Raw genomic sequence first — 12,500 nt, 5'->3', positions numbered from 1 at the left:
TGCCGCTCCGACATCGTCGCCCCCGCTATCGGGGCCAAGTTTGTGGCTAACGGGTCGTTTCTGCGCAATAAAACCTACATATTTGCATTGTATAGAGTGAGAGGAATCCAACGATACCAAAATCGTCGATATCGTTTATGCGGACGTAATATAGAAAATTACCATTTTTTGTTTCACACAACCATCCATCATTACAGTTTTTATTCCGTTTTTCAATTATTCACATTGGTAAATGCATGATTTAATGTTTAGAATACCTTTGGATGACCAATCATTAAGATAGTGTATTGATGGATTCCTTTCACTCTGTGCTACATATGTATGTGTATATATATATATATATATATATATATATATATATATATATATATATATATATATATATATATATATATATATATATATATATATATATATATTATATATATATATATTATATATATAGATATATAGATATAGATATATAGATATATAGATATATATATAGGACAGTCACTGCAAAATCCCCTGAAACCCACATTTTTGTCCCCAACAGCAGGAGAGGGCATGCAAGACACTAGGGAAATTGCAGGTAAAATACAAATGATACACACAAGATACACCTCAATGATTATAATATACCCAAAATCAGTTATGTTGTTGGGAGGTGTAGCTGCTGCAAGCCAACCCCTGCATTAGAAAACAAAGAATCTTTCACATGTTCACACCAGGATATAACACAGGACCAACATGCAGCAAGATACACCCTAGGAATGATAACTTACTAACATAATAGATGGACGACAGTGATCTAAAATACCTCACATTATATTCAGAATATTGTGACTTTATCAGAGGATAGCAAGCTGATACTCATGGTACATTCGTATACGCATGTGATTTGCTTTTACACCACCCTGTAGTATATATGTGGGAGATTCTTTGTAGTCTCAGGTGGGAGCTAGAAGGAGGAAGCCCCCCCCATAGAGTGTATGATATAATCAGTAATTGTGCCTCTGAGTGCCAGATACTGAGTCTGCCCGATGTTATTTCCTGCTGTACACACATAGTGAATTCTTTGCCGTCTAAGTCACTGATTGGGGGTTTTACAGGGGGAACAGCCATCTACAGTTGACTCTACACAGACCAATTTTGTGTACATCATTCATATCTATGCAAAGGTATTCTGAATATTTATGTATGTGTGAATCTCGTTATTTTTTAAATTAATATATACGGTACGGACACACTAAGGTAGGGCAACTTGACAATGATTTTCTTGTTGGGGACTAAATATCATTAGTCACCAGTACAACAAATAATCTGCAGATATGAATGGTAACACCACAAATAAAGGGAAAAAATAGCATAAAGCATTGGTCACAGCTAAAGTCCATTCAGTACTGCTGAATTTTGGCTCTATATTGTCATGCATACCAAGGTGAAGATGATGTTTGCTGAGGGGGGGATGCCCATCAACACTCCCCTTAGGCTGTGCCCAAAGAGTATCCCCAGTCACAATACCTTAGAATATTAGATAAAATTTGTGATGTGGAGTTAGGGACTCTGGTGAGTGCATCCGGACTGTAAAGAATTAACTTTTTCTATTGCAAATGATATAAATGAAAAAATTAGCATTATGAAGTGACTCCACCCTTCTGTGACTAAATCCCCATAACTCCAGCCACTCATGGTAAATCCACAAACATTGTTGTATATACCAAAAACCTATGCCCCCAATCCCCCATCTGATCACCACATTTCCCCAGACCCCCACCCAATTACTGTTGGCTTATTCTGCACCTGGCATTAGTCACAATCTATTTTATCAATTTCTGATGTTATTTTTTGATGATGCAGATTATTTCATATGTCAGTGAGTGTAGTTTTTTACTTTGTTATAGTGTCCTTATTTATGTAGAATGTACTTCCGGATGTATTAACCTGTGCGGGTATAAATTGTACAAGTTATTGTTTTCTGATTTAATTTATGAACCTGAAATAGTATCTACCCACTATAGTTTTAGTAACCGAAAGGAGTGTTTTTTTTTTTTTTTTTTTTTTTTTTTTTTTTTTTTTTTTTTTTTTTTTTTTTTTTTTTTTTTTTTTTTTTTTTTTTTTTTTTTTTTTAAGGCACACTATGGGTAAATTATCCCCTATGTTAGCTGTTCAGTTGACAATGCAGCAGTGACAAAAGGTTTTGCATTATATTAAAATTTATGGCAGATTTATTACACCAACCTCACTGTTACATATCTCTTTTTTCAAATTTATGATAGGCATCAGAATATTTTTTCTTATATCTGAAGGAGATTATACAATTGAATCATTAAATAGGCCTAACTCACCTTGCCTTGAAACTGAAATCTTCACAACTTGGATTAAGATTAAAGCTTATAGAACATGAATTGATATAGTTTTCTTTTACACACACACACACACACGCACATACACACACACACACACACACACACACACACACACACACACACACACACACACACACACACACACACACACACACACACACACACATACACACGCGCGCGCGCATACACACACACACACACACGCGCGCGCATACACACACACACACACACACACACACACACACACACACACACACACACACACACACACACACACACACACACACACACACACACACACACACACACACACACACACACACAAAACCTAGGTCTAAGAAAAGGTCTGGCATATTTTGTGTTGACAAATTATGTTTGTCAATAATGAATATTTATTGTTCCCCTTAACAGAAAGTCACAAGTTTGAGAAACCACAGCGTGCAGTGTTGGTGGCTCAGGATGTTAAGAAATGGGAGCTATCAGAAGCTTACCAGGTAATGGAAGTGGTTGTAAAAAGTTAGACTTGGATGACCTTAGAGTGGCTAGAGTGATAAAATTATGGTGAAGATTTTATTGAGCTAAATTTAATTGCATATACAAAGAAAATAAAGTGCCTGTTTGGTAAACTTACATCATTTCTTTATTTGAGCACTTCATCTGTTCATAAGAAAAATGTAGAGAAAAATAAAATTCCTCTGTGTATGAAAAAGTATATTGATGACTGAAACATATATGTAACAGACTAACAATACTTTTAGATTTGTAAGTTATACTTGCTTAGATTTGTAAATTATACACTTTTATATCATTATTCAAGAGATACTAATTAATTCCTTAGTATTTTCTAATCAGTATTCTTGTTGATTTAGGACATCTTAGGATTCCTGATATCAATGAATGATGCTGTAAAAGGGAAGAAGCTAAGTGTGGAATGCAAGACAAATGATGTTGTTACGGGAATCCTAAAGATGTTGGATACCCTCAGTCAGTGGATAGATGAGATCCCTGCAGTTGACCAACCACAGCGTTATGGCAATAAAGCCTTTCGCGATTTTTATGCCAGGCTGAAAGAGGTAATGTTTTCTATGTGATTTAATGAAGGCTTAACTATTAATTACTATTTTTTGAAGCCTTGTGCACCATTGCATGTCTGAAGTGTATACACAAGAAATATAAGTTCAGTGAAGGATTTAAAAAGGTAAATTGAATGTGTTCTTGCTTTATAGCACCTGTATAGATGTAATTTCTCATCCATTTTCAATATTGGACCATTGTTCAGAAAGGAGAAGAAGTTGTACAATCTGCACTTCCAGAAGAATTCCATTCTGCAGTCCCAGAAATTGGTGTATATCTTGTAGAGAGTGTGGGAAACTCAACACGCATTGATTATGGGACAGGACATGAACTGGCCTTCCTTATGTTCCTCACATGCATCTTCAAAATTGGGGCTTTAAAGCAAGAAGACTCTGTTGCAGCAGTTACCAAAATATTTCGAAGGTAAGTTACTAGCATCTTGTTAAGTATTTTTGGACAAGGGTCTAGGGATTCACATTACTCTTCTTTACTTCCACTTTCTTGTAATTTTCAATAGTAGATAATTCAGTGGTGATAATAAATTCAAGTGCAGTTTTGTTTCCAGAGAAATTCATGTAGACACTTTTTCAATTTGTATTTTTTTGTAAATTGGGTTGTACTCATTTTTATATGTACTCCATATAGTTTGTGTAATGTTTATGGATTTGGTAATGATTTTTTTTTAAACTTGAGAATCATGAATTTCTTGTCCTTGTATATTTATGGATATTCCTTTGCCATTAGTCTTGTTAGTATTTAGATGGGATGTAGATGTAAGAATTAGCAGAAGTTTGGATTTTGTCTTATACCGAGGCAATACTAAATTTTCTTATAATGGGGCAATACTAAATTGTAGCATTTATTTATGATACAGCCAGCAACAAAAGCGGTGATGCCTTGCCAGACCTGGCTCAGAGAGATCATGCCCTTCTTGCCCTGAAAGGAGGCCTGTGTTCAAACAACCAGGGCATAGTTAGGATGGTTTGAATGTGAGGAGGAGAGGAATTGCAGAAATCAGGCGAAGAAGTGCAACAATGACTGAAATATATATGAAGAAAGAGAGAGGGATCACTTTTATTCCTGTTTAGTTGTTAATTCGATGGAAATATTGGAAACCTGCCGTGAGAAATAAGTTATCATATATTATTTTGAAAATAATTTTCATGAAATCATATTACATTATTTATCATATTTTCTATATATAAAAAAATCATTAAACATTGTTGGAACTGACTATTCATATTTATATTCGTCACACAGAAATATCCTTCATACATATATGTATGAAGGATGAAGGATGTATATTAATATATGGCTCTGCATTATCGTAAGCAGCTACTCTCTTACACTCCTCCATCTTATATCACCTGGATCAGCTATTTAGATAATGGTAAACTTTTGATATGTTATTTGGAAAATAGAATAATACTCGTGACATTAGGTCATACCTCATTATACCTTCCAAATGTTTACAATTATTTCATTACCAAAAATAACGAAATGAGTGTGTAAAAGACGGATATCAAAAGTAATGGGTTTCTTGAATAGTTTGGAGGGGGAACACCAACAAGGTGATGGACACCAGCTGCTGAAACGACAAATAAAGGTGTATAGTCAAGGCTGAGGGAATATCCCTTTAGCCTAGGGTAGAGTGAAACTAGACTCGGCCCTTCATGGTGTGAGTGAGCAAGCGTGTGCTGGGAAAGGGGTTTGCCCAGGTCTAAAGATTGTCACCTAATAATTTAACACAAAAAGATGTGTTAGTAGTATAAGTTTTGCAACACCTGCATCATATATAAGCCATCATCATTATTTTAATGCACTGCTGCACACATTCACTGCATTTCATTTTACATCATTCATTTTCACCAACAGTTTCGGAAACAAAATAATAGATTAGGTTGACTGACGATGCACTTTAAATTAATTTGTATCTCAAACTTTAAACTGATATAATATGGCCAAAGCCATTTATTAATGTTTGGCAGCTCAAGGGGCGCTATTTGAGATGATACATTATTCATATTCACAAATATTACACACAGTGTGTGTGTGTGTGTGTGTGTGTGTGTGTGTGTGTGTGTGTGTGTGTGTGTGTGTGTGTGTGTGTGTGTGTGTGTGTGTGTGTGTGAGTGTGAGAGAGGGGGAGAGAGAGAGAGAGAGATAGAGATAGATAGAGAGAGAGTTAGAGATAGATAGAGAGAGGGGGGGTGCAGATGCTAGCCTCAATAGGATGGGACTGAAACAGCCGAACACTCACCCTTTGCTTTGCCTAGCGAATTTAACCCCCCCCCCCCCCCTCCTAACCATGTCCAGGTTGTTTGAACATGGACCACCTTTCAGGGCAAGAAGGGCAAGTTCTCTCCAATCCAGGTATGGCAAGGCGACATCACTTTTGTTGTTGGGTGTACATTGTGGAAGTTTTGCATAATAATACAAATGTAAATAATATTTGCTAATAGCTTATATTAAGTTATAATACTTAACCCATTAACCCCAGGTTAAAAATTTGGTAAGGTGCTGGTCTAGCAATCTTGCGGACCTGCATTCAATCCCACGCCTGGCCAGTGAATGGTATCCCCGGCCATTCCTTGCACACAGGGGGAGATTTGGGCAAAATAAAACAGACAGTATGTCACAGCAAAGAATATCCATTGTAACAAATGGAATTAAAACTAAATCTTTTAATCTTTTATTAATGTAGGGTTGTTGGCACACATTGACAGTTTGCAAGCAACATTATACACCCGAGAGGTTATATTTTGATATCATTAAATAATAATAATAATGATAAAAAAAATAATAAAAATTATAAAATAAATGTGATGGTTTACCTTCACTTTAGGTGCTATTGCCTAAAAGTTTCTCAATAGAAATGATGCCACTAATAATGGAGAAAATCAAGCTCCATCAGATGAGCCAATTGTGGGGGATTGGTCGTGAAGCCACCTGCTACTTGGTCCACAATAGCCATGGCATGTACGTACATGCCACCCAGCAAGAAGGGGTTAAAAGTGAAATATTACTTAGATCTGTTGGATCCTTCCAGATAAAATTACCTGACATTGAAGAAGAAGAAGAAAAAATATATATATATTTATTTATTTATATATACACACACTAAATGTGATAGTTTATAATTTTCTCAAAAACATTGTGTACCACCTAGGGGGTGCGTAGTGGCATGGTCAGTTCACTGCTATAGGTAAAGAGTCGTCGGTACAAGTCACATATTACGATTTTTTTTCAAATTTAGTGTGTGGATGCGTGAGCCTGTGAAGCACCCCGGACGCCCGGTTGCCAGATGCGTAATACACTCCTTTCCGTGATTTAAAAGTCTGGGGTATTTAAATGTCCTCGCGCTGCCACACCCCTTTTTGCTTCATGCTTTGTTTTTCTTGTATTTTCAGCGTTTTTTCGGCTGTTTTTGCGAATTATTTCGGTATGATACTGCTATACGATAGTTCAGGATGTGTTCAGCAGGCAGGCAGCAGCAGCAAGGATGAGAGAACAGTGCGATTGATAAAGTTGTCAGGAGTACACATGTGCTGTTTTCAACATGTTGAAAACCTGGCAATATGTCATATATCAGAAATGCATAATATATGATTTATCATGTACTCTGATATGTAAATGACAAGGGAGCAGGTGCCGTGACATCTGAAAGTATACTTTTCAGAGAACACTCTCACCTAACCTAACCAAACCTTGAAATAAAGATGACCTAAAATTACCTGAGCAAGGCTTGACCCTCTACCACAGGACTCCTATTAAAGGCCAAGGGATATTTACATTTGGTAATCGTTGGTATGACCTTTATGGTGTAATGAAGATGAAAGACAAAAACTATTTTCTCAAAATCATATTTTCATGCATGAAAGTAAGTATAACTTTGTATGTAATTACGCGATTTTGATAATTCTTGTTGCAAAATGATCGTCCAGTTTGTATCTACGAACTGTAGCTAAGTCATGCGTTATTTCCACCAAATACATTTTTTACTGAAAAATTAATGGCGATTTTCTGACAAAAAAAAGTCACTTTTTTGCAAGATAACTGAAACATTGTCATTTCAGATAGATTTACATAAATGCCACAGTTGGTACTCCTATTTTTTGATTAACTCTGGTCAGAAAGAAACTGCAGTACTATTCACTATAAGGAAGCCATTACATAATTTTCGAATTCTATCATCTCGCTCTTTTTTTTTTTTTTTTTTTTTTCTGGCACAAAAAATTATGCAGCTTTTTAAAATCAAATTCCTGGTACTCAAGCATCACATATCCATGCACATTGTGTAAAAGTTTTATTGACCTAGCTAAAAAACTATAGCGAAGAGGACCGGATAACGAATTTCGTGACTGTACTGACGACTCTCCCTTCAATAGTTCATGTTTGCCTGGTGTGATTCAGGTCAACTATGCTGCATTCTAGCAGTTGTCAAAGTAGCCTAGAGGTATGAATTGTAACTATTTTTTCTTTTATCTTCAGGCTGCGAATCCTCTTAAACACACATGAATAAAGATTCCTTACACACATTTGGATCAGTATTTGTTTTCATAGTTTAAGATGCATTCCAATGATCCTGCTAGAGGTTTTTGAAGCATTTTGAACCTTCTATAGTTGAAAATTTTGTAGATTCTTTTTCATGTAAATGAAAGATTTGGGTATTTTATTGACACTATCATTCAGTCTTTTCTTTTCTTGATACTTCATCCATCATTTTGTCATTTAATGATGTTTCGAGTAGGGATTGGATATAGTTAAGATATTAAGATATATTTGAAAAAATGAATTCAAGTGTTTTGCAGAGAAACTGAATTCATCAAATGGTTAAGGAGTCCTATATTAGCACGCCTCCTTGGAAAAGTGTTTGGTGTTCATAGCAACACTATAAATAATGAAATTATAAATTATATATATAATTTTTTTCATAACTTTTAGGGAGAGTAAACTCCAAGAAGTGTTGGGTTTTATCCTTTTATACTTTAACCAGTACATGGACAGAAGTATTCAAAGGAGATATGAAAACTGTCACAGAGAATCAAAAATAAGTGTGTGTGTCATTAGCCTTTCAGTCTTTTAGAGGATTTATAGTTATACAGATATTTGTATCAAGGAGAATTATTGTTGTTATTATTTTTTTTTTCATCTTCAACATTTACTTCATGACTTCATGTTTTATGTATTCATCCATTTATTTTAAGCATCTAGGAAATAAGAATGGTAGTCATTGTAAACAGTAGTAACATTAATATGGAAAAGGGTGTATTTTTTACTTCTTAATAGCCAGTAGAAATTAACAGAAATATGGAAAACGTTGTATTTGTTATTTCTGAATTACCATTCAGTATGTGCACAATGTTTTATTTATTTATTTTTTTACAGATGTAATTATATTATTTTTCTATATGAATGACATCTTATAGGTACCTTGAATTGGCACGTAAACTACAGATGACATATAAGATGGAACCTGCTGGTAGCCAAGGTGTTTGGAGCCTAGATGATTATCAGTTCATTCCATTTATTTGGGGGTCATCACAGCTCTACATGCATCCAAAGATTTCGCCGGAGATGTTTATCAGTGAGAAGATTGTTAACGAAAATGCAGATGAATACTTGTTTCTCAGTTGTATCAAATTCATATTGTCAGTAAGTTTTGAGCAGTGGGAACTGCGAGGTTGCTTTGTCTGTAGCTGTAGAATTTCCTATAGCTTTATTTACTTCAGTTGTTGAATATAGTAGCATCTGATGTAAAGTGTTATAAATCTGTAGGGTAATTATAGAAAGTGCGTTGTCCTAGATGCATCATCACTTTCTTTTTCAGGTAAAGACAGGGCCTTTTGCTGAACACTCCAATCAATTATGGAACATTAGTGGTGTTCAGTCTTGGGGGAAAATAAACCAAGGATTGATAAAAATGTATAAAGCAGAGGTAAGGCTTTTGTATAAAGTTTAAGGGGACCGTCCCGGAAAATGGCCACCTTTCCCTACTCTATACATCATAAAAAAATATCGGTTAGAGATAACTGATTGATTCTTTTTGCATGCTATAGAGTAAAGAATTGCGCTCTGTTATATATATAAATTTTAACTTTGCTCCCCCATTGGGGGGGGGGCACCCCCCAAAAAGTCGAAAAAAATCGTTTTTTTTTTTTTTGGGGGGGGGGGGGGTATGTCTTCGGTACATCCCAACTATCAGAGCTCTTTACAGAATATTCCCCAAAAAATACTAGTGTTAGATCAACTATAGCCTATAGCCATGTAAAAGGCTGAATTTTGAATTTCCTTTTTTTTTTTTTTTGGCGGGGGACAACTTGACATAAAAAATACTTTTTTATTTATTTTTCAGCATTAAAATATTATTATTTTTTGATAAAGGCAAAAATTCAAAAATCGGCCTTTTACATGGCCATGGGACGCCGAGGCTCTAGTGAAAGCAACAAACTGCATTTGGATCGCATGAAAATTACGTGAGTTGGGATGTACCAAGATTCATAAAAAAAAGACGGACTACGGCGTTTTGTTTGGGACCTTGTCAAAGTTCGTTATCTCTGTTATTTTTCTCTGAATCTAATGATATTATTTTTAAAAAAACGCTTATTTAGTGTCTTTGCAATGCAATGATTACCAAGTCAATAGGAATTTTCATGTTCAATAGGGACGCTATTCTGTAAAGGTATGTAATTTTTTTTTTTTTTTTTTCGTTGTTCATAAAAGTTGATTTTTTCGTGTAAAAAGCTTAATAAATGCATTTTACCATAGAGACAACTAATCTAAACCAGATAAAAACCTTTTAAAATTTTTTTTTTTTTTTTCCATTTTTTTTTTATTATTTTCTTTTATTTTGAAGAAAGGGGGAAACTGTGGATGGCAACATTAGTAAAAAATCATTCTAATTATAAAGTCCTGGCATGAATACAACATGGGGGTTTCAATTTTGAAAATTTTAAAAAAGCATATGAATTTAGTACATTGAATTAGAACTTACAAAATCGTTGAATATTCCCCATGCCTCACGGGGGGGGGAGGGGGAGATGGTCACTGGGTGTTTATAATTTTCGGGGAAATCATATGTTGTAAAGCACCCTTAAAATTTAAAAAAGATTAATCATCATAATTTAGTATCATTGACTTTCATACAAAATAAAAAAATATATTATTATCCCTCTCATACCTTTTTCTTTGATAATTGTCAATATTAACAGATTGCAAAGGAGAACAAGTGAAAAGTTTATGATTAGCCATTTGCCCCCATTATCTTTACTAAGAATAAAAAATATGCAGAACCTAGGTGTTGTGGGATATTTCCAAATTTATGGTCCTAAGACTTACGGTAATGTCTAAACATATTCATTTTATGGGAACGCACGAAACGGACGATATTTTTTAAACAGACGAAGACTACGATAAAACCGAGCTCAAAATTCCATATAGTTTTATTTGAATATTACTGAGTACTATCATCTTCAACATGAAATAATCTGTATCTCGCTTATACTTAGTTTAAAAATCCGACATTTAGGTAACTTTCTATTGAATTTTTTCAACGGTAACTAAATTTTCAAATCAATTCAAATTGCCCCCTGCTGTGATGTAGTGAGGAAATGTAACGGAAAAATTTCAATCCTTCCTTATAAGGTATTTTTAAACATTAGTGTTTATGTGATATACGTATATATTACCACGTAAACTAAAACATATTACCAAAAATTGTCGATATTTCGGGGTAAAAAGGGCACAAAACATACATTTTTTTTTGAAAATTTCACAAAATATTTCTTCATAAAACGTATATTTTTTTTCCTGATATTGGTATAAAAGTGTTCCTTGAACATTCAGAACTCATATCTATGCCAATGTCATAATTAAATCCTTATCCGTTCCCAAACAAAAATCCCATGGTGTACCTGGGGGCTCATTACACTACCTCTCCGGGTGCTGAGGGGCCCGCACGCCGGCTGAAGACACGAGCCCAAAAGGCGGTTAATACTCGTTTGGTAGTTTCCTCATTCATGTACCTTTCTATACGCAACTATCTTAATTTAACCCCCTCCCCCTCTCTCAGGAGGCCCCCCTTTAATCTTCCCCTTCAACCAAAACTATTGACCTCATGGGTTTTTCTACTATGTAAAAAGATCAGAAATGGTTAGCTATTTTTTATCATACTTTTTTCCCCACTATACTTGAAGACATGAAATATGGACATTCTGGGGGGATTTTTTTTTTTGATATAGATGTGAATATAGCTCTTTTTATAAAGTTTCAAATTATGGTGGTATATAATTTATATAATGTTGTTGACTAATTAAAAATTTCCCTGAATTAAAATGTCCTGTTATTTGGGGAGGGGATATTATATGTAGAATCAAGATTCTCAGAAGTATATATAGAAATTATGCATTCTATTTTATAAGTAGTAGTGTCTGAACTTAATTTCTTTTTTTAGGATCCATAAGTTCCCAGTTGTTCAGCATGTTTGTTTGGGAGCATTTTGTCAATAACAGCAGCTCGAGATTAAATTCCCCCCCCAAGGGGGATTGCCACTCCCAGAATGCCAACAAGTATGCCCCATCCATCTACAATGCCAGGTTTTCCCTCCAAATACCAAAAGGGCCCGGGTCCATCCTCTACCCCCTGAATTGCCCCCAATGGGAAAAAAGCCCCAAACCTGATCAGCAAACCATCAGTGACATCATGTACTGTTAGTGTTTTCATTCCTCCCCCCTAAAACACATGGATATACCAAAGATGCAAGTAAAGGGCAGTTGATAACCATTTTTGAAGAAAGACATCCTGCGATGTCACCACTTGATAATCTCCCCCCCAAAAACCTTTCACCTTCAAACATGCCCAAGAATTAGATGGAGAAGGGCAGCCCCCAATACTAAGGTAGCTTTGTGCTACATTATATTTTTCATTTCATAAAAAAAAATTTAAAAAAAAGGGGAAAGCACACAAGCCCCTCTCTTTTTCCTCCCTTTTTTATATATATAAAATATATATATATATATAATATATATATATATTTATATATATATAAAATATATATATATATATAACACATATATAAAA

At 34.8% G+C, this 12,500-nt stretch overlaps 1 protein-coding gene across 1 annotated transcript in view; it reads left to right on the top strand.

Moving 5' to 3' along the window:
• LOC113812480 (serine/threonine-protein phosphatase 2A activator) overlaps nt 1-10,772 on the top strand; it is a 12,859-nt gene extending 2,087 nt beyond the window's left edge. Inside the window, exons 2-7 of the mRNA XM_070129473.1 lie at nt 2,760-2,842; nt 3,218-3,421; nt 3,628-3,845; nt 8,852-9,077; nt 9,253-9,360; nt 10,713-10,772. Coding sequence (XP_069985574.1) covers nt 2,760-2,842; nt 3,218-3,421; nt 3,628-3,845; nt 8,852-9,077; nt 9,253-9,360; nt 10,713-10,772 — 899 coding nt within the window. The remainder of the gene's footprint in view (nt 1-2,759; nt 2,843-3,217; nt 3,422-3,627; nt 3,846-8,851; nt 9,078-9,252; nt 9,361-10,712) is intronic.
• Nucleotides 10,773-12,500: the final 1,728 nt, after the last annotated feature.

This window comes from Penaeus vannamei, chromosome 14 (assembly GCF_042767895.1).
Source record: "Penaeus vannamei isolate JL-2024 chromosome 14, ASM4276789v1, whole genome shotgun sequence".
Lineage (NCBI taxonomy): Eukaryota > Metazoa > Arthropoda > Malacostraca > Decapoda > Penaeidae > Penaeus > Penaeus vannamei.
This window is presented reverse-complemented; position numbering and strand designations above follow the sequence as displayed.